General features: G+C 36.9%; 1 protein-coding gene across 2 annotated transcripts in view; it reads right to left on the bottom strand.

Annotated features, from left to right (window-relative positions):
* Window positions 1-24,204, bottom strand: part of SEC23A (SEC23 homolog A, COPII coat complex component) — a 63,937-nt gene extending 39,733 nt beyond the window's left edge. Inside the window, exons 1-9 of one of the 2 annotated variants that reach the window (XM_067028559.1) lie at window positions 24,128-24,204; window positions 18,324-18,565; window positions 16,497-16,554; window positions 16,199-16,285; window positions 14,574-14,810; window positions 8,605-8,684; window positions 7,682-7,826; window positions 1,596-1,754; window positions 87-202 (exon numbers count right to left, since the gene is read on the bottom strand). In XM_067028559.1, the coding sequence (XP_066884660.1) occupies window positions 87-202; window positions 1,596-1,754; window positions 7,682-7,826; window positions 8,605-8,684; window positions 14,574-14,810; window positions 16,199-16,285; window positions 16,497-16,554; window positions 18,324-18,544 (1,103 nt within the window). In that variant the 5' untranslated portion in view covers window positions 18,545-18,565; window positions 24,128-24,204. Of the gene's footprint in view, window positions 1-86; window positions 203-1,595; window positions 1,755-7,681; window positions 7,827-8,604; window positions 8,685-14,573; window positions 14,811-16,198; window positions 16,286-16,496; window positions 16,555-18,323; window positions 18,566-23,436; window positions 23,627-24,127 lie in introns of those variants that run through there. The other variant, XM_059059127.2, reaches the window with a different exon arrangement.
* Window positions 24,205-24,576: the final 372 nt, after the last annotated feature.

Below are 24,576 nucleotides of genomic sequence, written 5' to 3'. Positions count from 1 at the left end.
TATTTATTTTTCCATTATTGGTTTATATTTGTAAAGTGTCATTATTAGTTTATAACTGCAATACTTGTAAAAATGTATATACATACCCAGTAAGGTTAGGACAGCATTTCATCTCCAGGAGACCTGTCTGATCTAATGCACATGCATAGATATCAATAACATGACCAGTCGTAGCAGCGCGATTAGCCAATGCTTCAAAATGCTACAACAGATTTTTTAAGATCAAATCAAAGTAATGTACAAACTTAATCATCCTATAAATCTTTTGCCATTAATAAATCAAAATGATCTAAGAAATACTAAAAGAATAATCCATAATAATTTAAATGTGATTTGTTCTAATTTAATTTTCTATAACGTCTCATAAAATGATACGATAACTTCTAATAAGTCTGACACTTTCACATTCTTTTCTTTAAATGCTATTCATTCTAAATGAACTCCTAAATTTCAAGCTAACCTTGAAAAAAGGCATGTTGCACTTCATACATACACATGATGGAAGAACAACACAAATCTTTTTTCTGGATAAATCTATACTCAAGTAACATGAAAAATAGACAATAGCAAAAGCATTAAGATAAACCAATATAAAACTTTTTTTGAAGCTCTAAGAAATATTCCAAATTCAAAAGGGAAATTAGGTGACAGGAAAAAAAAGCATCCATTAATAGTGACAAAAATTATCTGTTATTAATTACACCCTAAAAATACAATAATGACTACCAAAAAGAAATATGAGATAATACAGGACAACTAAACTAAAATTGTAAACTTTAGACAATGTCTTTAAAAACGGGGGAGGGATGGGACATTAACAAGCAGAACCAATACAAGGGTATCAAGAATCTACAGTAGTGAAAATGTACTGACATAAACCCAGATAAAATTGAAGTTACATGAACAGAGAACAACTTACGAGAAAATAACGGACTATTCAAGCTATGAACAATATACATATCTAAAGGGCAGCCTCCTGGAAATGAAAAATTGGAAAATTCAAGAAATTCTTCCTGATGGGAAAGACATTCTTTAACATGAATATTAAAAAAGAGGGCTTCCCTGGTGGCGCAGTGGTTGAGAATCTGCCTGCCGATGCAGGTGACATGGGTTCGAGCCCTCGTCTGGGAAGATTCCACATGCCATGGAGCAACTGGGCCTGTGAGCCACCATTACTGAGCCTGCGCGTCTGGAGCCTGTGCTCCTCAACAAGAGAGGCCGTGATAGTGAGAGGCCCGTGCACCACAATGAAGACTGACCCCCGCTTGCCACAACTGGAGAAAGCCCTCACACAGAAACGAAGACCCAACATAGCCATAAATAAATAAACAAATAAATTTTTAAAAGACACACAGTTTTCTCTCAGGAGTAGTTTTTAAAGAGACACCTATTGGTGCCCCCTATTAAGTTTTTAAATATTTAAAACCGGAAAAAATATAACAAATTATCAAGGAAGAAAAAGACTATTTCTCTAATTCTGAGGAGCAGTTGCAGGATCATCACAATATCAGATTTATCATAAAGTAATTATATTCTTCCTCTTCCATCAAATGAATTTTTCTAATAAGGCAAAAAGACTTAAAAACCAAAATTACCTTAGTTCCCTTTTTAACATATTTGGCATTGTCTTTTTCAATGTCATGCCATGATCTTATGGGTGTCTTCAATTCATCTCCAACCACCATTCCAGGCCCCTGAGTGGCTGGACCACCAATGAACATCATGATACGAGCACCAGTGTTGGGAAAAGTACACTATCAGGAAAAAGTAACTCATGAGAAGAGTTTAAAGGAAAACATATGGATATACATTTATGATAGTGAATTTTGATATATTCTTTCTAGAAAACAGGGAAGCATACATTTTCCAAGAATAATCAAATGTTTAAAACAAAATTTAAAAACAAGATGTTTGTGTGAATATCTTTCTTTTGAAATCCTATTCTAATAGCAATGCCTTCCTCATTTTAAAATAATCTATAAACCTGATCCCTATAAGCAAGGATGTTCCTCCTGCTTAACTAGTACTAGATAGGGAAGAGTAGGAAAAGAAGAAGAAAAGAGGGTATCTTTTTCTGTTTGGTTGTTATTTTTGTTTTCTATGCTTAAAATACATGCACAACTTATATTTCTAACTCAAACTGATGGATTAAGTACTTCATTCTACCTCCCCCTTCTTCCCAAGATGCCAGTGAAATGATATAAATGGTACTGTTTAAAAAATAAATAAGAGTACTATCAGCAGACTATAAATTTTGAGGAATCCAAACAACAGATTGTACTGGATTGACAAAAGAATTTTAACTATATATATTATGTATAATTTAAAATATATATGTACATATATATATATATATACCAAAAGTAAGCCAGATCTTCCCAAGGGAATATCTTAAAAACTCTACATTTAGAGTCAAAAAAACACAAAAAGCAGCAATGGGCCAAAGAAGTGCAGTCAGTTCCAGAAACAGCAGCTAATGACAACAGATTTTAGCAATTCCTAAGAACAGCTCTCTGAGAAAAGTAGGCAATCTTCCCAGAGAAGGTTCTTAGCATAGAAATTGGGGGCTGAAAGATACAGAACAGAACACATGTTATAATGAATATCAAAACAAATATGACAACTCTCAAGAGATTCTAGAATTAAAATCATGGCAAAAGTAAAAATACCTCAAAGAATGGGCTAAAAAGAAGCATGTCTGAAGACCAAGTTAGAGATATGGAAAATAAACTTGAAGAAACCTCTAAGAAATAGGAGCAAAGAAGGAAAATATGAGGAAAAAAATAAAGATATGAAGAAATGCAGAAGTCCAGCATCAATCTAATGAATAAAGAATAAAAAAGAAAAAAATAAAGTAAGCTGAAGAATGATAGGAGTCTTCAGAATGAAAGGACCTATCAAAAACCAAACATAATTAATGAAAAAATAATCAAACCTAAACGCAGCCTAATGAAATTTCAGAACTCTAAAATTAAAGAGAACATTCTAAAAATGTTCAGTGGGAAAAGTAAGTTTCCTGAAAAGGACTAAGAATGAGACTACATCAAATTATCCAATAAACTATCTGTTAGAATACTAGCAAGGAATGGCTCAAAGATCCTATTGAAGATAGGGACCCAAAGTACAAATGAAGTGAGAGGGAAAAATTAAAAAACATTTTTAGACATGCAAGAACTCAGAAAATTTATAATAAACAAAAGAACTGAGTACAATTCAAAAGAAACAGGGAATCTAGAAAAAAAAATTTTAAGGTATCCTAAGACTTTAATACATGAAAGATTCTCCAGCAAGCAGCAAAACTGCAATGACAAAGAATTACATCTCCTTCTCTATGTGTATAACCACTCTATTCCACAATTAACAATATTTATATCATATTTGAAATGTTTGTTTCTAATTTCTATAAGCAGTTATTGAACAAAAATACACAGTGCATTTTCAAGCTACTTTATCTTCAGAAAAGAATGTCAATGATATATACTTTGATGATAATTTTTTAAATTCATGATTAACAAATCTAGGCAAGAGCAAGGAAAACTGCCTTTTACTTTTCATTTTTATACATCCTTGCATATTGTTTGAATGTTTTTATTAGGTATACTTATTACTTCTATAACATTCTTAAACTAGATTAATAAACAAATAAAAATACTGTTTTCATACTGGGTATCATCCTGCTGAGGTAACAGCAGTCTTGTAAAGCTGAAACATCAGTAAAGAACAAGTACAAATTAAAGTATACAAACCACACACCTTCATATGTGGAACTCAAAAAGCATTCAAACTTCAAGTTACTTATAAGTAAAAAAAAATAAAATAAACACTAAGTCCCAGTGAGCTATCTCCCATGCAAGCCTTACACACAAGCAAGGGCAGTTTGGGGAAAAGTACATGGAAGAAAGAAGGAAGCTAGCAGCCAGCATAGAACAACTGCCAGATTCAAATGAAAACTTATTAAGGGGCACTAAAGAAAAGCAAGAAAATAATCAAGAGCATGAAAACGAAATAAATAATAAAAGATCAGAGATAAAGTGGTTGAAATAGAAAACAAGCAAAGATCCAATTTATGTATAATTGGAGTTCTTAAAGAAGATAAACAAAACAATGAAAAAACGAACACTTAAAACTGTAATACAAGAAAACTTTATAGAAACAAAATACTTGAATACACATATAGAAAAGGATCACCAGGCACTAGAGAAAATTAATCCACAACACATACTAGTAATAGTCCAAGCAAATGATCAAATAATTTACAAGGGCAAGAGAATTAGACAGGCATCACTCTTCTCAAAAACAACATCAAAGCAAGAAAACAATGGAGCATCATTTTCAAAAACTATAGGAAAGAAAGTGAGAACCAAGGCTTTTTATATCCAACCAAGCTATCCTTCAAGTATCAAAAGACCACAGAAAAACAGTTTAAACATTCAACAGGTTAGGAAATTCTGTACCCTTAAGTCTTCTTAAGAACCTTATTAGAAGACAAGTTTCATCCAACAAAGGGACTGAGACTACTCTGAGTATAACTTTTTGTACAACTCTGCTTTGGAATCATGTTAATGTTTCCCGACACATATATACACATGCAAAACAAGAATGGGATTTTAAAAAAAGAAATGCACAGAATGTACAGCAAATGAAAAACATAACCACACTAAGAGGAGGGAGGTTGTGGATAACTAACCCTGTTCACTTTTGAGTACAGTATATTTTGTCCTGTATATCCTCAGAATGTTAAAAAATACTGAGCTCTAACTCTTAGGCTTCTTTTTCAGAGGTCCGAGCTAGAAATTCTAAAACTATTCTATGTGTATTCTAGGACTGAACAAATAAGTACACATATTTTGAATAGCCCGAACCAGCTTCCTGTGGTCAGAGAAGGGAGTTACAAATATGGGAAGGAGAGAATAAACCCTGTGGTACTGAACTGGAATTTGATATATCTGAAAGAACTCTTGGTTTTTAATATATAGTGTTTGTGGTTTTAATAGAGACAGACATAGATGTATGCAGGGGTACTTAGATATATGCGTATATATGCACACATACATAATTATATAGGTATGTGTGTATATATACATTTATAGAAACATACATACATACATATACATGTGCACATATATATATTTCTTAGCTCGATCCACTAGGACATACAAGTAAGGACATTCCAGTAACAGGGAGCACATGAAGCATCTAGATCTGCCTGGTGGAACCAAAGCTAAAAGAAACCAGGGCTTCAAAATGGCTGATATCAGGTCCAGGCAGGTGTAAGATGAGCCTTGAATATCGTATTGTACTAGAAAGCAAGCAAATGTTCAAACAATGATGACATATAATAAGGACCCAGGAGCCAGCTTGAAGGGGCTCCCACTGGCCAAATCTGGGACAATTTGAGTATCAAAATAAATAATGATAGTAAAGGAATATAATCCATTGGATGAAATAAGAATCCACACCAATATAAATATATAAATGGGGAAGAACAGAATGCTCTTCCTCAAGTAGAAAGCCAACTAATAAATGTAGAAGTTATGGAATTAGAAAGTCACTATTTAGCACCCATCACAATAATTATTGACCAGGCAAGAATCATGAATGAATACTAAAACTATTGAGTAAAAGTTTGATGAATATACAAGGTATCTCCCCATTAAATACTTAACTCTACAGTGGAAAAAAAAGTAACTCTACAGTGAAGAAACCTGGCAGAAACCACCTTATCCAAGTGATCAAAGCTAAGTAACAACAGTAGTAATAAAATTTCCTGATATGTTGCACTAAGCAGAACACAAATCAGTTTTGCAATATTCCCCCCAAAAGTGCATAAGCTCAATCTACTCATGATTAAAGATCAGATAAACCCAAATGAGAGTCCTTCTACAAAATAACTAGCCTATACTCCTAAAAAGTATTGTCATGAAACACAAAGAAAAACTGGAAGTGTTCCAGAATAAAGGACACCAAAGAGACAATGACAACTGAATACAATACACAGTATTAATTAGGATAACTGGTGAAATCTGAATAAAGTTTAAAGATTAGAAAATAGTGTTATATCAATGTTAATTTCATGATTGTTAAATGAACTGCGGTTATACAAAGGAATGTTCTAATGTAATTAAGAAATGCGCACTAAAGAACTTAGAAGTAGGGCTTCCCTGGTGGTGCAGTGGTTGAGAGTCCGCCTGCCGATGCAGGGGACACGGGTTTGTGCCCTGGTCAAGGAAGATCCTGCATGCCGCAGAGCGGCTGGGCCCGTGAGCCATGGCCGCTGAGCCTGTGCTCCGCAACGGGAGAGGCCATGACAGTGAGAGGCCCTCGTAACGCAAAAAAAAAAAAGAACTTAGAAGTAAAGGGACATCACATTTGTAACTGACTTTCAAATGGTTTTTTAAAATTTATATGTGTGTAACATATAAATAGATACCTATATATAGCTACATCTATATTTATAGAGAGAGCACACTACCTATATAAATATCTGGAGAGAGAAGGATAAAGCAAATGTAATAAAATGTTAACATTTGAGGACTCTGGGTGAAAGGTTTAAAGGAATTCTTTGAACCATTCTTATAACTTTTCCATGTTTGGAATTATGTCAAAGTAGAAAGTTAAAAGAATAAAAAATGATAGTAACAGATAACTCACTGTAAAAAATAGGAAACCACGAATCCACAGTGATATTAATAAATGAATAAATTGAAAGTTTGATGAGGAATAGGATATTTGCATGGTTTCAAAGATCCTCACCATCTAATGTTTATTAATTACAAAAGGAGGGGAAATAAGAGTAATTTTACAGTGGAGAAACCTAGGAGACACACCGTAATGAGTGATAATCATCAATAATGGGCAAATGAAAATCATGTGCCATCTGAGAGGATACAATAAGAACAGACCATTACTTCTGTGATATTCCTGCCAATGATGCAAGACCTCAATCTAATTGTGAGGCTACATCAAGACAAACCTAATTTGAGAGACATTCTATATACTGGCCTAAATCTTCCAAAGTGCCAAGGTCATGAAAGTCAGGGAAAGGCTAAGGACCTATACCAGACTAAAGGAGACTAAACGGACATAACCACTACATATATGCCTCTGAATTAAATCCTTTCAGTAAAAGAAATTATTGAGATAACCAGTGAAACTTAAATGAGTTTTGAGAATCAGATGGTAGTAATGTATCAGTGTTAAGTATTATATAATATATAAGTGTATGTATCATATATTTCAAAACCTGACTTTGAAAGTTGTATTATGGTTATGTAGGAGAATATCCTGGTTTATAGGAAATACAACTGAAGTATTCAAGGGGTTAGTAACATCACTTCAGACAAAAAGTCCTTTGCAGCTTTTCTATAAATTTAATAACATTTCAAATTTTAAAAAACATTTTTTAAAAAACTCTAATTACAAAGCTAAGATATTTCAAGTGTAAAATTTTCAAATTCTACTTAAAAGTAAAATTCTCCTTAACCCACCACTGTTAACAATTGGGTAAATATCCTTCCAGAAGCCTCTCTATACACAAAAGGATATACCACAGATCAAACTTAAATAAAATCACATATGTGCTGTCCTATGACCTGATTTTTCCACCCAACATTATCTTGTACACATCATTCCATACACACACATACACATTTACATTCCAAAACAAAGCTACTGTCACTACCTCAAGTAGTCCTACAGCTATGGAAAGTGCCACCCCAGAGGAACGCAAAGGTCTCTTTCCCTGTGGTACAGGCCACGGGTCTCGCTGCAATTCTCCCAGAAGATCTGTGAGATTCATGTCTATTTTCTGTACTGGCTGTAAGAACCTGCAAAACAAAATTAAATAAAAAGCCATTTATAAATGTTTGTGGGTGAGGGTTTAAGAAACAAATTGTCCACTTTCTTAAAAATAGAGAAAAATAATTTGAATACACAGTAGACCAATGGTTCGCAAACTTTTGTGTACATCAAAATTGGTGGGAGGGCTTGTTTTAACATAGATTGCTGGTTCCAGAGTTTTGTTTCAGTAGGTCTGGGGTGGTGACCAAAATTTTGCATTTCAAATAAGTTCCCAGGTGATGCTGCCCACTGGAGAGGAACCACACCGAGTACAACTACTATAAATAAAACACTCAAACCAAGTATTACTTTGAGACTGCATCTTCCATTTACCAATCTAGTAAGTTTTAAGGTTATTGAATTAATTATGAGAAGATACATCAACTCAGTTTTAGTAAGACCACCTCTGATTAGTAAGTTTAGTGGAAAAAGCTACTACAAGGCTAAGGAGGCAAAATGAAAAGCTTGTGGGGGCACTATTTTTGCTTGGCTGCCCTCAAACCACAAAAATTAAGTTTTTCTGAACTTAGAAAATCAAGAATATATCAAAATTAAAGAAACACCTTACATTGTAATAAAGAAAAACCAAACCTTTTCAGCGATGTGATTCTACCTCAACTCTTTAAAAAGTATACTAATGCAATATTTATATTCCTAAAAATGTTTAACAATATACTATCACTGAATCCCTACATTCAAGTTAAGGATATAGGATGCTTAAAATAGCCACATGAATTGTAAAATTCTCTTTGCTGTATTTATTACCTATTGGAAGGAGGTGGCTGCTGTACCTGAGGACCACGTGTTGCTTGAGTAACTGGTACTTTAGAGAGCCCCAGCATTTCCTGTAAAGAGATTATTTTTGTGATATCCATTTAATTACTCCTACAAAGATGTATCAAATATTTATGACATATGACCATATGGAAATTTATATCTGGTGAAACAGACAAGAGTTAAATCATTAGCTAAATAAGTATAAAATTGCAACTGTAATAAATATAAAGGAGAGATACAAGGAATTGAATTAATGGGGTTTATAAGGTACACACACCTTATACATCTATTCTTCTTAATTTTCTGACTTAATGCCTAACCAAACTGCCAGTTTGGTTAGTTCTGAATTTTAGATGTGTGCAGAACTCCTCTCTAGACACATGAAAATAATGTTATTTTACTAAAATTTTCTTGAATCTAGAAATGCTGTCATAAAGTAATAGAATAAAAGTATATAACAGAAAATCAGAAAGTCTAAAGATTTGCAAAAAAAAATTATTGAACCCATCCTGCAGTATTTCCTACACTGTTGAAGGAACAGCAACTTTTTACTGCGGACCTATGTGCCAGATTCTGTGTTAAACTCTTTGTATATACTATTTTCTCACAAAATACAATGAAGTAGATTTTTAAATTCCTGCTTTCCAAATGAAAACTGACATTCGGAAGGGCTAAGTAACTTGCCTAAGGTTACAAAACTAGTTAAGTAGCAAAGCAAGATATTAATCTAGATTTTGCTATAAAGCCCTGAAAGAGTTTACACTACACTGAGTGTTCTCACATATTATTTCATTTAGTATTAAAATAAAATAATCTGGTAAAATAGGTATTGTTTATTCCTTTCCATAGAAGAGGAGAAAACAAGCAAAGAGATCAGCCCAAGATCACACAACTAGAAGAGTTTAAGATTTGAATCCAGAACTATTTGGGGAACAAAGACCAGGCTCTCTTCAACAAGATGCGTAGAGAAGGAAGATAAAAACATTTTGATGGAGAAAAATATTTAGTTTGCATGCATTCATTGTTTCAAAAAGGCAGATGTTTTATGTATTACATATGTATTACATAATTTAAGTAAAATGTATTCTACAATCAGAACTAGAAATAAACTACTTTAAATAAATTTACAGTTTAAAAATAACAGTAATAGCAAACATCTAAAAGCACAATCCATTTAATTTTCATGACTGTTCTGTAAGATAGATACTATTATTATCTCCCTTTACACATGAAAAAACTAAGGTACATAGAGGTTAAAATTTGCCCACTCTCTCTTGTCTCATGGAAACAAGTGATCCTCCCCTTCAAGGTACTCTGCTTCTTATGCTCCTGAAGGAATCTCTGTCATGTTTTGTGAAACCTCACTCTCCTCATCTCACTCTTGCTTTCACTCACCCTCTTCAGTCTCTTTCTTTTTGTGTATAAACACATTCAAGTGTCCCTCCTAAAGTAAACCTCTTTAACTCAGTCCTCTCTCTCTCAAACTTTCACACCATCTCCTTCCCTACCTTCAACAACAAACCTCTTGAAAGAACACAGACTCTAATTTTCCCCACTTCCTCAAATCTTAATCACTACTATGATTCACTATCATATTCACTGTTCATTTATCCTCCCCCTCCAAAATGCATATTCCTGTCTCAGTTAACTGCAGCACCACTATCCCAGTCTGCTAAGCTTCAAATTAGTCATCCTCAAAATCTTTTTTTTTTTTTTTTCTTCATTTTGGGCTACCTGGATGCCTCCAAAGTCTGATTTCATATCTGTCTACTTTATACCACGTTTATCAATCAGGGTAATTTCTCAACTGGGGGTTGTATAAGAATCACTTAGAGGGACTTCCCTGGTGGCACAGTGGTTAAGAATCTGCCTGCCAATGCAGGGGACACAGGTTTGAGCCCTGGTCCGGGAAGATCCCACATGCTGTGGAGCAACTAAGCCCGTGTGCCACAACTACTGAGCCTGCGCTCTAGAGCCACGAGCCACAACTGCTGAGCCCGCAAGCCCAGAGCCCGTGCTCCACAACGAGAAGCCAATGCAATGAGAAGCCTGAGCACTGCAATGAAGACCCAACGCAGCCATAAATAAATAAATAAATAAAATTTATTTTTAAAAAAAAAGAATCTGCCTGCCAATGCAGGGAACATGGGTTCGATCCCTGATCCGGGATGATCCCACATGCCTCAGAACAACTAAGCCCGTGCACCACAACTATTGAGCCTGCACTCTAGAGCCTGCGAGCCACAACTACTGAGCCCATGTGCCACAACTACTGAAGTCCGTGTGCCTAAAGCCCATGCTTGCCAACAACAGAAGCCACTGAATGAGAAGCCCACACACCGCAGCGAAGAGTAGCCCCCACTCGCCGCAACTAGAGAAAGTCTGTGCGCAGCAACAAAGACCCAATGCAGCTAAAAATAAATTAATTAATTTTAAAAAAAGAATCACTTAGAAAGTTTAACACTTACATAAACAATCTCTACCCTCTCAACTATCTTCCAGTTGAAGCACATATTCACTCACTCTCTTATGATCTATCATAATCTCTGGACAGAAAAAGATTTTGAAAAATACACCAAGATGATCCTAGTATGTTACACATAACTCCCTGCCTTGGAAGACAAAGCTTCAATTTGCCCTAAAGATAAAAATGTCCTACTATGTGAAAAAATATATATACTCATGGTTCACCTATTAACTCTCAAGCCTTAAAATATGTCCCCTTGCCAAACACAAAGTGTTTAGTTCCTAAGTGAGATGTAAAGAAACAAAAGCTAAAATTCTGTGGTTGCCTTCTCTCAGTCTTCAGCATGACTCTTCTATAAGCCCTTCAAATCTCTAGTAAAATAGCTTCAGTTTCACTCTAAATTTTAAAGATACTTCAAAAGTAAAGGGTCTTCCGTCACAAAGAAAGAAAACTACAGGCCAATATCACTGATGAACATACATGCAAAAATCCTCAACAAAATATTAGCAAACAGAATCCAACAGCACATTAAAAGGATCATACACCATGATCAAGTGGGCTTTATTCCAGTAATGCAAGGATTCTTCAATATACGCAAATCAATCAACGTGATACACCATATCAACAAACTGAAGGAGAAAAACCATATGATCATCTCAATAGATGCAGAGAAAGCTTTTGACAAAATTCAACACTCATTTATGATAAAAACCTTGCAGAGGGCTTCCCTGGTGGCGCAGTGGTTGAGAGTCCGCCTGCCGATGCAGGGGACGCGGGTTCGTGCCCTGGTCCGGGAGGATCCCACATGCCGCGGAGAGACTGGGCCCGTGAGCCATGGCCGCTGGGCCTGCGCGTCCGAGGCCTGTGCCCCGCAACAGGAGAGGCCACAGCAGTGAGAGGCCCGCATACCGCAAAAAAAAAAAAAAAAAAAAAAAAAAAAAAAAAAAAAAACCTTGCAGAAAGTAGGCATACAGGGAACTTTCCTCAACATAATAAAGGCCATATATGACAAACCCACAGCTAGCATCGTTCTCAATGGTGAAAAACTGAAACCATTTCCACTAAGATCAGGAACAAGACAAGGTTGCCCACTCTCACCACTCTTATTCAACATAGTTTTGGAAGTTCTAGCCACAGCAATCAGAGAAGAAAAAGAAATAAAAGGAATCCAAATAGGAAAAGAAGAAGTAAAGCTGTCACTGTTTGCAGATGACATGATACTATACATAGAGAATACTAAGGATGCTACCAGAAAACTACTAGAGCTAATCAATGAATTTGGTAAAGTTGCAGGATACAAAATTAATGCACAGAAATCTCTGGCATTCTTATACACTAATGATGAAAAATCTGAGAGTGAAATTAAGAAAACACTCCCATTTACCATTGCAACAAAAAGAATAAAATATCTAGGAATAAACCTACCTAAGGAGACAAAAGACTTGTATGCAGAAAACTATAAGACACTGATGAAAGAAATTAAAGATGATACAAATAAATGGAGAGATATACCATGTTCTTGGATTGGAAGAATCAACATTGTGAAAATGACTCTACTACCTAAAGCAATCTACCGATTCAATGCAATCCCTATCAAATTACCACTGGCATTTTTTACAGAACTAGAACAAAAAACTTCACAATTTGTATGGAAACACAAAAGACCCCGAATAGCCAAAGCAATCTTGAGAACGAGAAATGGAGCTGGAGGAATTAGGCTCCCTGACTTCAGACTCTACTACAAGGCTACAGTGATCAAGACAATATGGTACTGGCACAAAAACAGAAATATAGATCAATGGAACAGGATAGAGAGCCCAGAGATAAACCCACACACATATGGTCACCTTATCTTTGATAAAGGAGGGAAGGATATACAGTGGAGAAAAGACAGCCTCTTCAATAAGTGGTGTTGGGAAACCTGGACAGCTACATGTAAAAGTATGAAATTAGAACAATCCCTAACACCACACACAAAAATAAACTCAAAATGGGTTAAAGACCTAAATGTAAGGCCAGACACTATCAAACTCTTAGAGGAAAACATAGGCAGAACACTCTATGACATAAATCACAGCAAGATCCTTTTTGACCCATCTCCTAGAGAAATGGAAATAAAAACACAAATAAACAAATGGGACCTAATGAAACTTAAAAGCTTTTGCACAGCAAAGGATACCATAAACAAGACCAAAAGACAACCCTCAGAATGGGAGAAAATATTTGCAAATGAAGCAACTGACAAAGGATTAATTTCCAAAATTTATAAGCAACTCATGCAGCTCAATAACAAAAAAACAAACAACCCAATCCAAAAATGGGCAGAAGAACTAAATAGACATTTCTCCAGAGAAGATATACAGATTGCTAACAAACACATGAAAGAATGCTCAACCTCATTAATCATTAGAGAAATGCAAATCAAAACTACAATGAGATATCATCTCACACCGGTCAGATTGGCCATCATCAAAAACTCTAGAAACAATAAATGCTGGAGAGGGTGTGGAGAAAAGGGAACACTCTTGCACTGCTGGTGGGAATGTAAATTGATACAGCCGCTATGGAGAACAGTATGGAGGTTCCTTAAAAAACTACAAATAGACCTACCATACGACCCAGCAATCCCACTACTGGGCATATACCCTGAGAAAACCATAATTCAGAGAGACTCATGTACCAAAATGTTCATTGCAGCTCTATTTACAATAGCCAGGACATGGAAGCAACCTAAGTGCCCATCAACAGATGAATGGATAAGGAAGATGTGGCACATATATACAATGGAATATTACTCAGCCATAAAAAGAAATGAAACTGAGTTATTTATAATGAGGTGGATGGACCTGGAGTCTGTCATACAGAGTGAAGTAAGTCAGAAGGAGAAAAACAAATACCGTATGCTAACTCATATATATGGACTCTAAGGGAAAAAAATGTCATGAAGAGATTAGTGGTAGGACGGGAATAAAACACAGACTTACTCGAGCATGGACTTGAGGATATGGGGAGGGGGAAGGGTGGGCTGTGACGAAGTGAGAGAGTGGCAGGGACATATATACACTATCAAATGTAAATTAGATAGCTAGTGGGAAGCTGCTGCATAGCACAGGGAGATCACCTCTGTGCTTTGTGACCACCTAGAGGGGTGGGATAGGGAGAGTGGGAGAGAGGGTGATGCAAGAGGGAAGAGATATGGGAACATATGTATATGTATAACTGATTCAGTTTGTTGTAAAGGAAAAACTAACACACTATTGTAAAACAATTATACTCCAATAAAGATGTTAAAAAAAAAAAAAAAAGTAAAGGGTCTTCAATCTCTACGATAACAATTTAAGGCAAATGAAAGAATGCTGAGGCCAACACTAAATTTAAAGGCTTTGTTATAATACAATTATATTAGTCACTCATAATATTTTCTAGAAGGCATTTATAGACGTAGAGTGATGTGCACAAACAGGCTAAAACTACCATTCTTGTTGTTTACCTGCAGTTGTTTGGCAGACAGATCTTTTGTTCCTCTGAAGACATAACTTTTTGAAATGCCCTCACATCCAAGTTCATGAACCTGCACCATTCTCCCAAAAGTAATAAGGCCAACCAAAGCTGTAGGTGGTAAAAGACTTAATGACATCTGCATAGATTCTTTCAGGGCTTGTAAGTCTTCATCTTCCATGCAAGTATCAACCACATAGAGGAATATCAAAGGCATCTGAGGACCACGCTTTTAAAAAATGTTGCGATAAAAAAAGATGTTTTAAAAGTATTAACACTTCAGCACAATACACAGGATAATCAATAGAGGACTAATTAAATAATTTACAATACATTTACACAATGGAATCCTAATAAAGCCATTTCAGAAATGAAACAGGTTATATATGCATGGAGAGATATCCAAGACCTCATCAAGTGAAAAATTCAGTTTAAAAACATTATTTATAGTTACATGAAGGAGATTTTCACTTTCAATTTTACTTAACTGCATGAGGTTTCATTTCTTATAATAAGCACTTATTTCTTTTAAAATAAGAAAATAGTAACTATAAAGCTTAAAAGCAAAATTAGGTGATTTTTATAAAATAATTATCTAACCCTGAATTGGATTATAAGAGAACTAGAAACTAGCCAGTGTGGACAAATTACTGACTGGCACAGTGAACCATATTCTGGTTTCTCTAAAACATTCATAAAAAATATTACCTTAATACTTAAATATGTAAATAACTATGTAAAGCTGTTCAGAAAGGGAAGAATAATGATTTTCCTAACAAGGGCCAATGCAAGAGTAATTTCATTATTAGACTTTGGAATATATCATTAGGCTCTAGCATCATACTGACCAAGTATTTGTAATTGACCTTCTAACTACAAAGCAAAATTGATACTTTACTGTGTATTGATCTATTCGGTATAGCAAACCACACCACCCAATACCTTGGCCACCTTTCAAATAACTACAACAGAAATTACCTTACTCAAACTGACCTTGACAGTTCTTACCTTTGAAATTCTCAATCAATTCAATGTGAGAATCAAGAATGATGCCTTTTGGGCTTCCCTGGTGGTACAGTAGTTGAGAATCTGCCTGCTAATGCAGGGAACACGGGTTCGAGCCCTGGTCTGGGAGGATCCCACATGCCGCGGAGCAACTAGGCCCATGAGCCACAACTACTGAGCCTGCGCGTCTGGAGCCTGTGCTCCACAACAAGAGAGGCCGCGATAGTGAGACGACCATGCACCGCGATTAAGAGTGGCTCCCGCTTGCCACAACTAGAGAAAGCCCTCGCACAGAAACGAAGACCCAACACAGCAAAAATAAATTAATTAACTCCTACTCCCAACATCTTCTTAAAAAAAAAAAAAAGGGGGTGATGCCTTTTAAGTCAGCTCAATTTAAGTTATTTTGGTATAAATTACTGGATATTTTAAATTTCTTTTTTTTGCGCAGGCCCAGAGGCCACGGCTCACGGGCCCAGCTGCTCTGCGTGATGTGGGATCTTCCTGGACCAGGGCACGAACCCGTGTCCCCTGCAACGGCAGGCGGACTCTCAACCACTGCGCCACCAGGGAAGCCCTAAATTTCTTAAAGAGTCACTCTTATGTTCTTACCAGGACTACATATTCAATGCTAGAAAACTGAGGTAAAAGTTCAGCAGGTTGATTCAGTTCAGATATACCAGCGTAAGTAGGTGGAAACTGCAGGTAGAAAAAAAAAAAAAAAATTTAACAAATTATTTGTGAGTAATGAAATTTTAAACTGAAAATAATTATTTCCTGACCACATAATTATTTAAAAAGATAGTTTCATCATATATAAAGTTATTTCATCTTTATTTTTAAATATGCATCTTTCTGCATATTTAGAGCAGTATTATAGCATTAACATCTGCAACAGGGGTTTTCTTACCTGATTCCTTTGATAACAAAAGTTGCAAGCCCAGAGTTTTGCTCGATAATCCACTTGACTGTTTTAAGAAAAGATACAATAGCTCATGGTTCAGTTTAATTGTACAATAATTCTAATTTCAATAAAATTAATTTCTTTCTGAAAATGAATACATTCAAATTGATATCAAAGCAATCTTTAAAAGCCATGTATTTTTAGGTGTTGCCAATACTTAATTCATACTTTTAACACATACAAGTTCACCAAAATGAACATATTGTAACTTCTAATATATAGCAAATATCAACAATAAAATTAAGATAATCCTATTTTTTATTCTCCAAATGGCTCAGTAACTTCTAAACTCAGATATAGAAAGCATTTATTCAATAAAAATATATTTATTGAATGCCATTATTCTAGGTGCTGATGATTAAGAAGTAAACAAGATCAAAGGTCCCTGCTATCAGAGTTTATATTGTAGAAGAGAAAGACAAGACAACAAACAAGTAAATGCATAAACACAGAACATACTTTTAGATAGTGATAATAAAGATTAAAGATAACAAAGCAGGACATGAGAATGTATTTGGGAGGGCTACTTTAAAGGAAAGCCTTCATTAATAAACAAATGAGGGACTTCCCTCGTGGCGAAGTGGTTAAGAACCCGCCTGCCAATGCAGGGGTCACGGGTTTGATCCCTGGTCCGGGAAGATCCCACATGCCATGGAGCAACTAAGCCCATGCACCACAGCTACTGAGCCTGTGCTCTAGAGCCCGTAAGCCACAACTACTAAAGCCCACACGTCCCTGGGCCCGCATACCACAACAAGAGAAGCCACAGTAATGAGAAGCCTGTGCACCACAACAAAAAGCCCTCTCGCGGCAACTAGAGAAAGCCCGTGCACAGCAACAAAGACCCAAATGCAGCCAAAAGAAATAAAAATAAAAAAATAAACAACTGACATGTAATCAGAATGAAAAGAAACCAGTCTCAGGAAAATCTAGGGGCAAAGCAATCCAGGCAGCACATATAGCTATTGCACAAAGTCTGTGGTAGAAGTAAGTTAGGTATATCCAAGGATAAGAGAGAGGGTAAGGTATAATGCAGATGAAAATAAAGAAAATGGATGATACAAGATGAGGGCAGAAATACACAGAGGCTAGATCATATAGGGCTTTATAGGTCTTGATAAGGGCTATGGATTTTTCATTCCAAGTGTAATAAGTAGCTATTGAACGATTTTAATAATCTGATATCCATTTGTAAAACTCTAGCTTCTGAGTGGAGAAGAGACTGCTGAAAAGCAAGAACAGAAACAGAAAGACCAGTTAGAGGATAATGAAACCATCCAGGAAAAAGATGGTATATTTTGAAGTACCATGTTCTAGCAGAGAGTAAGAGACAGAATCCTGATTGTTCTGGAGATGGAATCCACCAGATTTGCTAGTGGACTGAGTGGAGAGAGAGGGAGCAGAAAGAGGAATAAAAGTTAATTCTTGAGAGTCTGGCTTATGTAACAAGAAATCATAACATTTTTCAAACACCATACCACTCAATTATGACTTTTCAAATGACACAAGATGGGTTGATTGCCAGCATCAGTATCTAGAGAATACTGATAGAATCTAACAGTTTACACAGTGACAACTTTGCATTTGGTTTCTTATCAACTCACTACAACTAGAATGATCCTAAAATTTTATAGCTCTTTGGATCTGACTACCTTAATTTGAAAAAATAACTATAAACAAAAACAAAGATATTCTTAAATAAATGAGCAAGAAAGAAACTATATTTTTTTAAATCATAGTGACACATTAGTTTTTTCCATATACTTTAATTACCATAAAGGATTCAAAACTGCACGGCAAGTGGTCCTACTACACAGAACAGGTTCATATTGAATGGGTGGCAAATCTGGTCTCTCCTTCAGTGGTGTAAATAAGGCTGCTACTGGAACGACCATTCTTGTAGCTTCCAGTCGACTTGATGGCCAAACATTCCAACTAAATCGTACTCCATCTCGTTCTTCATTTTGTTGGATGAATTCCAAATAGGTTGTCATTGTAGAGCTTGATTCTTATTTCTGTAACAAAATTAAAGGATATTTTTAAATCCTCTTAAAATTCAAAATAAGTATGTTTTTCCCACTTCCAGCAATATTAATCCATTAAAAATCATAACCAAATGAAAATATTTATCTCAAAAAAATTAGCAAACAACAATGACCACAATTATAAAATAATGAACGGCTCTACAGAACCCAATGCCTATTAGGCCCAATGAGAGGTATTTTATCATTTTTTATTCACTCTCAAAAAAAACTATGGCAAAAAATAATAAATAATAAAATAGATGTCCTATTGATTTAAGGCAAAAATGGGGGAAAATCTAGATCCTAAGTTTTCCATATCAGCCTTGTGAGTTACATTATTCTAATAAATAGATTGTCAAAAATATTAAATTCTAAAACTCACATGTTTTTCTACCCAGAAAGTAGTAAGTTTCCACTAAACTTGCTAGAAGAGAATATTTAAGGGTGCAAAACAAAAATATTCTTCTAAAACTAGGTACTTCTATTTTAGACAGGTAATTTTTTATCATGCATCATTTAACCTCTCTTGCAGAAACTTAATTCAGAATACTTTTAACATTCCAACTTAAGAGAGCATTTTAAACTCTAATTTGAGATATATAATTTCAATATAATCATTTAACTTTACCACTGGAAGAGGGAGATGCCATTCTGGTTAGTGCCCAGTATCAAGAGACATCTCCATCTTGTTATTCTTTAGCTTCCTGACTAGGATGCCAGCTCTCCTACCTGGGAAGCAGTTCTATCTATCTCATGCTCTCAAAATGCAACAGTGGTTAGTGATGGAAGGAAACTGTAAAATGTAAAGGTCTGAGAAGATAGAATTTCAAGTACTATGTGGCTGGCTAAAAGACTTGTGGGAGAGATGAATGGCATCAAGAACCAAAGAATTATGAAGGTAGGGTGCCAGCAAAGGCAACATGGATGCTGAAGTAGCTAAGAACAACAATAGGATGAGGAACTGATTCTAAAATGTAATAAGTAAGGGAAGAAAAGGTATTATTAGATATAGTAACAATTTTAATTTTAGAAAAATGTCCAAATACATTTTAGTAATACAAATTACAGAAAGTGAAGCTTAACAAATCTTAAGTATCTTAAGCAGCTAAGACCCTTCCCTTCTCTAAAAGAAATGTTATATGTCAATTATACCTCAATTAAAAAATAAAATTAAAATTAAACACTGTATTTCCTCATATCAGAATTCCAGAGACAGCTAAGGAATTTTATGCTATTCAAAAGCGATCATGTATTTTTCAAAGATTGATAAAGGGTAGAGAGAAATCCTAAGATATCTAGATTTGTTTAGAAAAGATTATCTTAAAGCTAAATACAGGAGACAGCTTTGAGAAAGATAATATGAGCTTTCAAGAAAAAGTGGCTGTTGAAAGATAATGATAAAACAAAGGTCTGGGATAATCAGAGAGGAGTTAGAAGATGCCAACCTCAGTTTTAACACAGGCAACAATAAGAGGAGAAACAACCTCCTCTGAAAGAGAAATGATTTTTAGCAACAGCTTCCATGCTACAGATGTGACTATAAATTCTAGGAGTATGCAATCCCTCCCATTATTTCTACAGAACATAAAGCAAATGAAGTTTTCTGTTTGTTACTTAATTGCATCTATAATCTGAGATACATCTAAAATGCATCACCAAAAAGCATCAAAAGACTATTAAAATATACTCAACCAATCAGGGTTGTTCATTTGAATGACAAAACACAAAAAATGTTTTGAGTGACTATTTTCTCAATTCTCCAAGAAGAGTATATAACTAGTACTTAGGTATTTGTTATATATTTTCTTAAAAATGGATGAAGTGAGCCTGTCACCTGCAAAACCATTCACAGTATTTTTTGCCAATGATAAAATCTGAGCTTTCTCAAGTTTAAATTAAAAAATTAAAATTTTTTAAAACTTGTACCTAATACCATGAGCCTCACAACTTCCTAATATGTAAAGATTTTGCTGATGAGACCAGTAGTGATAATAATATGATTTTTTATATACTGTATAATGAAACATTCCAACATTTGGAAGATACACATTATTCAGTGAAGCAAGAGCTCCCAAATGATCTGTTCATGAAGTTATAAAATCATGCATGGGTAAATGATCCATTCAAAGTGCAGGACAGACCAATGGGTTATAATGCAATAAGTACAAAAAGTTCATTTTTAAGGTTTCAGACTCCACACTGCAATTAAGCCTTGATTTCTTAATTAAAACTGTCGAGTTTGGGTATAGTATCAAAGAATATGCACATTTTTAATACGAAAAAGCTATTAATATTACCTCTCCTTTTTCCAACCATGTACCTACGTGAAGCCAGACTTCCTTCACACAATTCAACCAAAACAACATATTACAATAGACTGCAAAGCAGTAGATATAAAAATCTACCTGTCTTCTATTAAGCCAGGTTTTTCTTTTTCTGGATTCTATAATACTCTTAAGTATTATGTGCTTCATAATGCTTAAGAGTATAAAGGGGTCTTGGGACTTCCCTAGTGGTACAGTGGTTAAGAATCCTCCTGCCAATGCAGGGGACACGGGTTCAAGCCCTGGTCCAGGAAGATCCCACAGGCCGTGCCCATGAGCCACAACTACTGAGCCCACGTGCTGCAACTACTGAAGCCCATGTGCTTAGAGCCCATGCTCCACAACAAGAGAAGCCACCTGCAATAAGAAGCCTGTGCACTGCAACGAAGAGCAGCCCCCACTCGCCACAACTAGAGAAAGCCTGCGCAGCAAGGAAGACCCAACATAGCCAAAAATAAATAAATAAAATAAATAAATTTATAAGTGCAACCATTTTTAAAAAAAAAAGAGTATAATGAGTTATTGAGAATCACCTCCTTAGGACTCTAGGGCTTAATTCAAAATCTGGGAGCCCAGTAGAGAAAGGCTCTATGAAACTTAGCATGAAGACATCTACACACAGGCAATAGCCAGATTTAAGTTTCTACAACAGGTAACAATTCTGGATTCTAACTCCACATCCTTACTTTTTATTGAGACATACTAAATATCACCTGAGTGATATCTGAGTACAATTCCCCTCCTCTTCCTCACTCTTCTTCCTCTCAGTCTCTCTGCTCTAAGATCATATTTGTTCACTAAATCACATTTATTTCTTACCTTCTCACTTTCCAGCAGTGGTTTGAAAAAGTCCCACCTGTTTCTTCTTAACTGGTCCAATTACATAGGCATGCAAAACACCCCCTCAACTTCCCACCTTTCCAAGGGAGAAATTACTCAATCTTAAAACCACTCATTCTAGTACAAATTTTGCCAGGTTTGGTCCCATATTCAACAATAGCATATCTGAAATAAAGTCCTTTTACAAACCAGCTTTTTATAAAATAGCATTACTTGATAAGCATTCTCTCCCCTACTATTATGTTTGTTTAAAAACATAAAACTAAATAAATAGGATTCAAACACTATACTAGGATGCAGACTTAATATACTAGTCGTTATATATTTTTTTAAGTGGCACAAACACAAAAGACCATTCTAAAGAAATGTCTCATTTTTCAGCACAACTTATAATCATTGGGAGTTACTTTAGTTAAATACTTTCTCATGGTATAACTAAAAGCAAAGAAGCACTAAGTCACTTTAACCTAGAACATCAGTTATGTGCCCACAGTATTTTAAAAGGCTTTACCTATTCAATAATAATTAAAAGTTTTTAAATATTCCGAGTTTAGCCCATTTATAGATAACTAAGTGAAAAACATTGTAAACTGCAAGTAAAATGTGAGTTCCTTCCAATCAGATATATTTGTTAACAATTATATGTGCCTCTCTCACTTTTCTGTCCTAAAATCTTCAATGAAGTGTCTTCAACTACTTCCCATGACTAGATTTATTATATTGGAAAAATAGCTTAACCCCTCTGATCCTCAATTTCTCATCTGTAAGATCAGGGGTTTGGGTTAGAAAACTACAAGACCCCTTCTAAATCTAAAATTATGAGCCTATTAAAAATGACTGGACTTCCAAAATGATGTCCATTAGACTACTGGAGAAGGGAGAGAAGGAAGACTTAACACGCATTTATATTTAAATCTATATTTAAATCTAAAACTTCTTTTAACCAAGTTAACTTGGCTAGTTACCAACGACTTTGAGGGATGTAACTTGAGGAAGTTCACGTGAAAACACGAATTCAACTTACTCAATCCAGTGATTACATGCAGATGTAACTATGACTTTTCCCTTCCCACCAAAACGGGAAAACACGGCTGAATGAAGTAGATACAATTGGTCTAATCTGATAACTGAAGTCTATTTATAATCAAGGCCCAAGGTGTTAGCTATACCTGGCACTTTTCTCCTTATCCCCTTTAACTCCCAAGGCCGAACTACGGGTGACGAAGTCACCTCGGTTCAAAGTCTAGGGCTCTTCAGCTCAGGCAGGGAATGAACCAAGAAGTCAAAGTACCCAGAAGCGGTGATGGGGTGGGGTGGGGAAGGCAGATCAGCCGGGAGCGGAGGGTGGGGTGCTGGGGGAGATGCCCAAACTGCTGTTTTTCACCCGACTCCCATCTTTCGCACCTGATACAGGGCAGGTGGGTGAGGGGGCCAGGTTCCCAGGCCCAGAGAGAACTAAGCAGAGGGTGGTGGGTGAGAGGGTGACAAGTTCAGGGTTTCAGGCAGCCCCGCCGGGCCGGCTCGCAGCCCCGGCGCACCCCGCCTGCCCCGGGGCACCAAGACGGCAGAGCAGGCACCACCCTTGATATCCCGGCCCGCGGACCCGCCGCCGCACAGCCGCCCCTCCCCCGCTTCCCAATGAGCGCCCGCGGACCCCCAAGGGAGCCGAGACGAGGCAGCCCTTAAGTGGATCCTTACCACAGTGCCACCACGTACGAGATCCGCGCCTGTCGCAGCCTCGGCCTTAACAAAATCCGCCCTCTCCGCCGAGCCAGATCAGCCGTGGCACCGCAATCAGGGCCGGCGCCGCTCCGCCCCCGGCATCGGCGCAGAACTCTGCGAGACTAATATGGCTGGTGCCGCTTCTGCCACGTCAAACGGGGGGGGCGGGGCGTGAGGGGGAGGGAGGGGGAGGGGACGGTTCTGGGGGCGGGGCGACCGGGCCAGGGAACTGAAGGGGAGGTGCGGGACCAGGGCGGAGCGGGGGGAGGGGATAGGGAGGGGTTAGAGGCGGGGACCAGAGCTGGAGGGGCGGGGTGACAATGACAAACCTAACAGGGGTACTCAGGAGGGGCGGGGAGGGGCGCGGGACCTGGTGGAACTGGAGCGCGAGGGTGGGGTGCGCCATGGCGCTCCGGGCCCCTCTCCCCGGAGCTATGGCGGCTCCCACTCCCCACGGGTCTCATGATGTGTGACCTTCTGTCGCCAGACTCCTCAGCTTGCTGAGAGAAATGGAGGTGTCCTCTAGGACAGTGGTCCCCAAACTTTCTGGCACCAGGGACCGGTTTTGTGGAAGATAATTTTTCAGGGGTGTAGGGGGAATGGTTCAGGCGGTAATGTGAGCGATGGGGAGTGGCAGATTAAGCGTCCCTTACTCCGTGCTGCTCACCTCCTGCAGTGCAGCTGGGTTCCTAACGGGCCGCAGACAGGTGAGGGTGGGGGCTTGGGGACCCCTGCGCTAGGACATCCTCTCCTCTAGGGCCCGGGTTGATTCCAAGAAACACAGGCTGCATAGCCCCTGAAAAAGCAAAGTGAGAAGTTAGTTATTTCACTTAGTACAACAAACATTTACTGAACATCTATCTACTTTGTGCCAGTCACAGTAGCGATGCTGTGATACGATGTAGGCAAAACAGCCAAATGTCTGGTCTGGAAGAATTTATATACTATTTATACACTATTCATGTATTCCTAGTCAGTTTACCTCTTTCCTCCTACACTGCCTCTGCCACCTCTCCCCCTACACACACACACACACGCAAACATACACACACACTACAATCTTTGGCTGATTAATCTTGATGTGTTTTCTGCTTCTCTTTCCAAGAAAAGAACTGA

Source organism: Kogia breviceps, chromosome 3, assembly GCF_026419965.1.
Source record: "Kogia breviceps isolate mKogBre1 chromosome 3, mKogBre1 haplotype 1, whole genome shotgun sequence".
NCBI lineage: Eukaryota > Metazoa > Chordata > Mammalia > Artiodactyla > Physeteridae > Kogia > Kogia breviceps.
The sequence above is the reverse complement of the archived record's forward strand: the minus strand, read 5'-3'. Positions and strand labels throughout refer to the sequence as shown.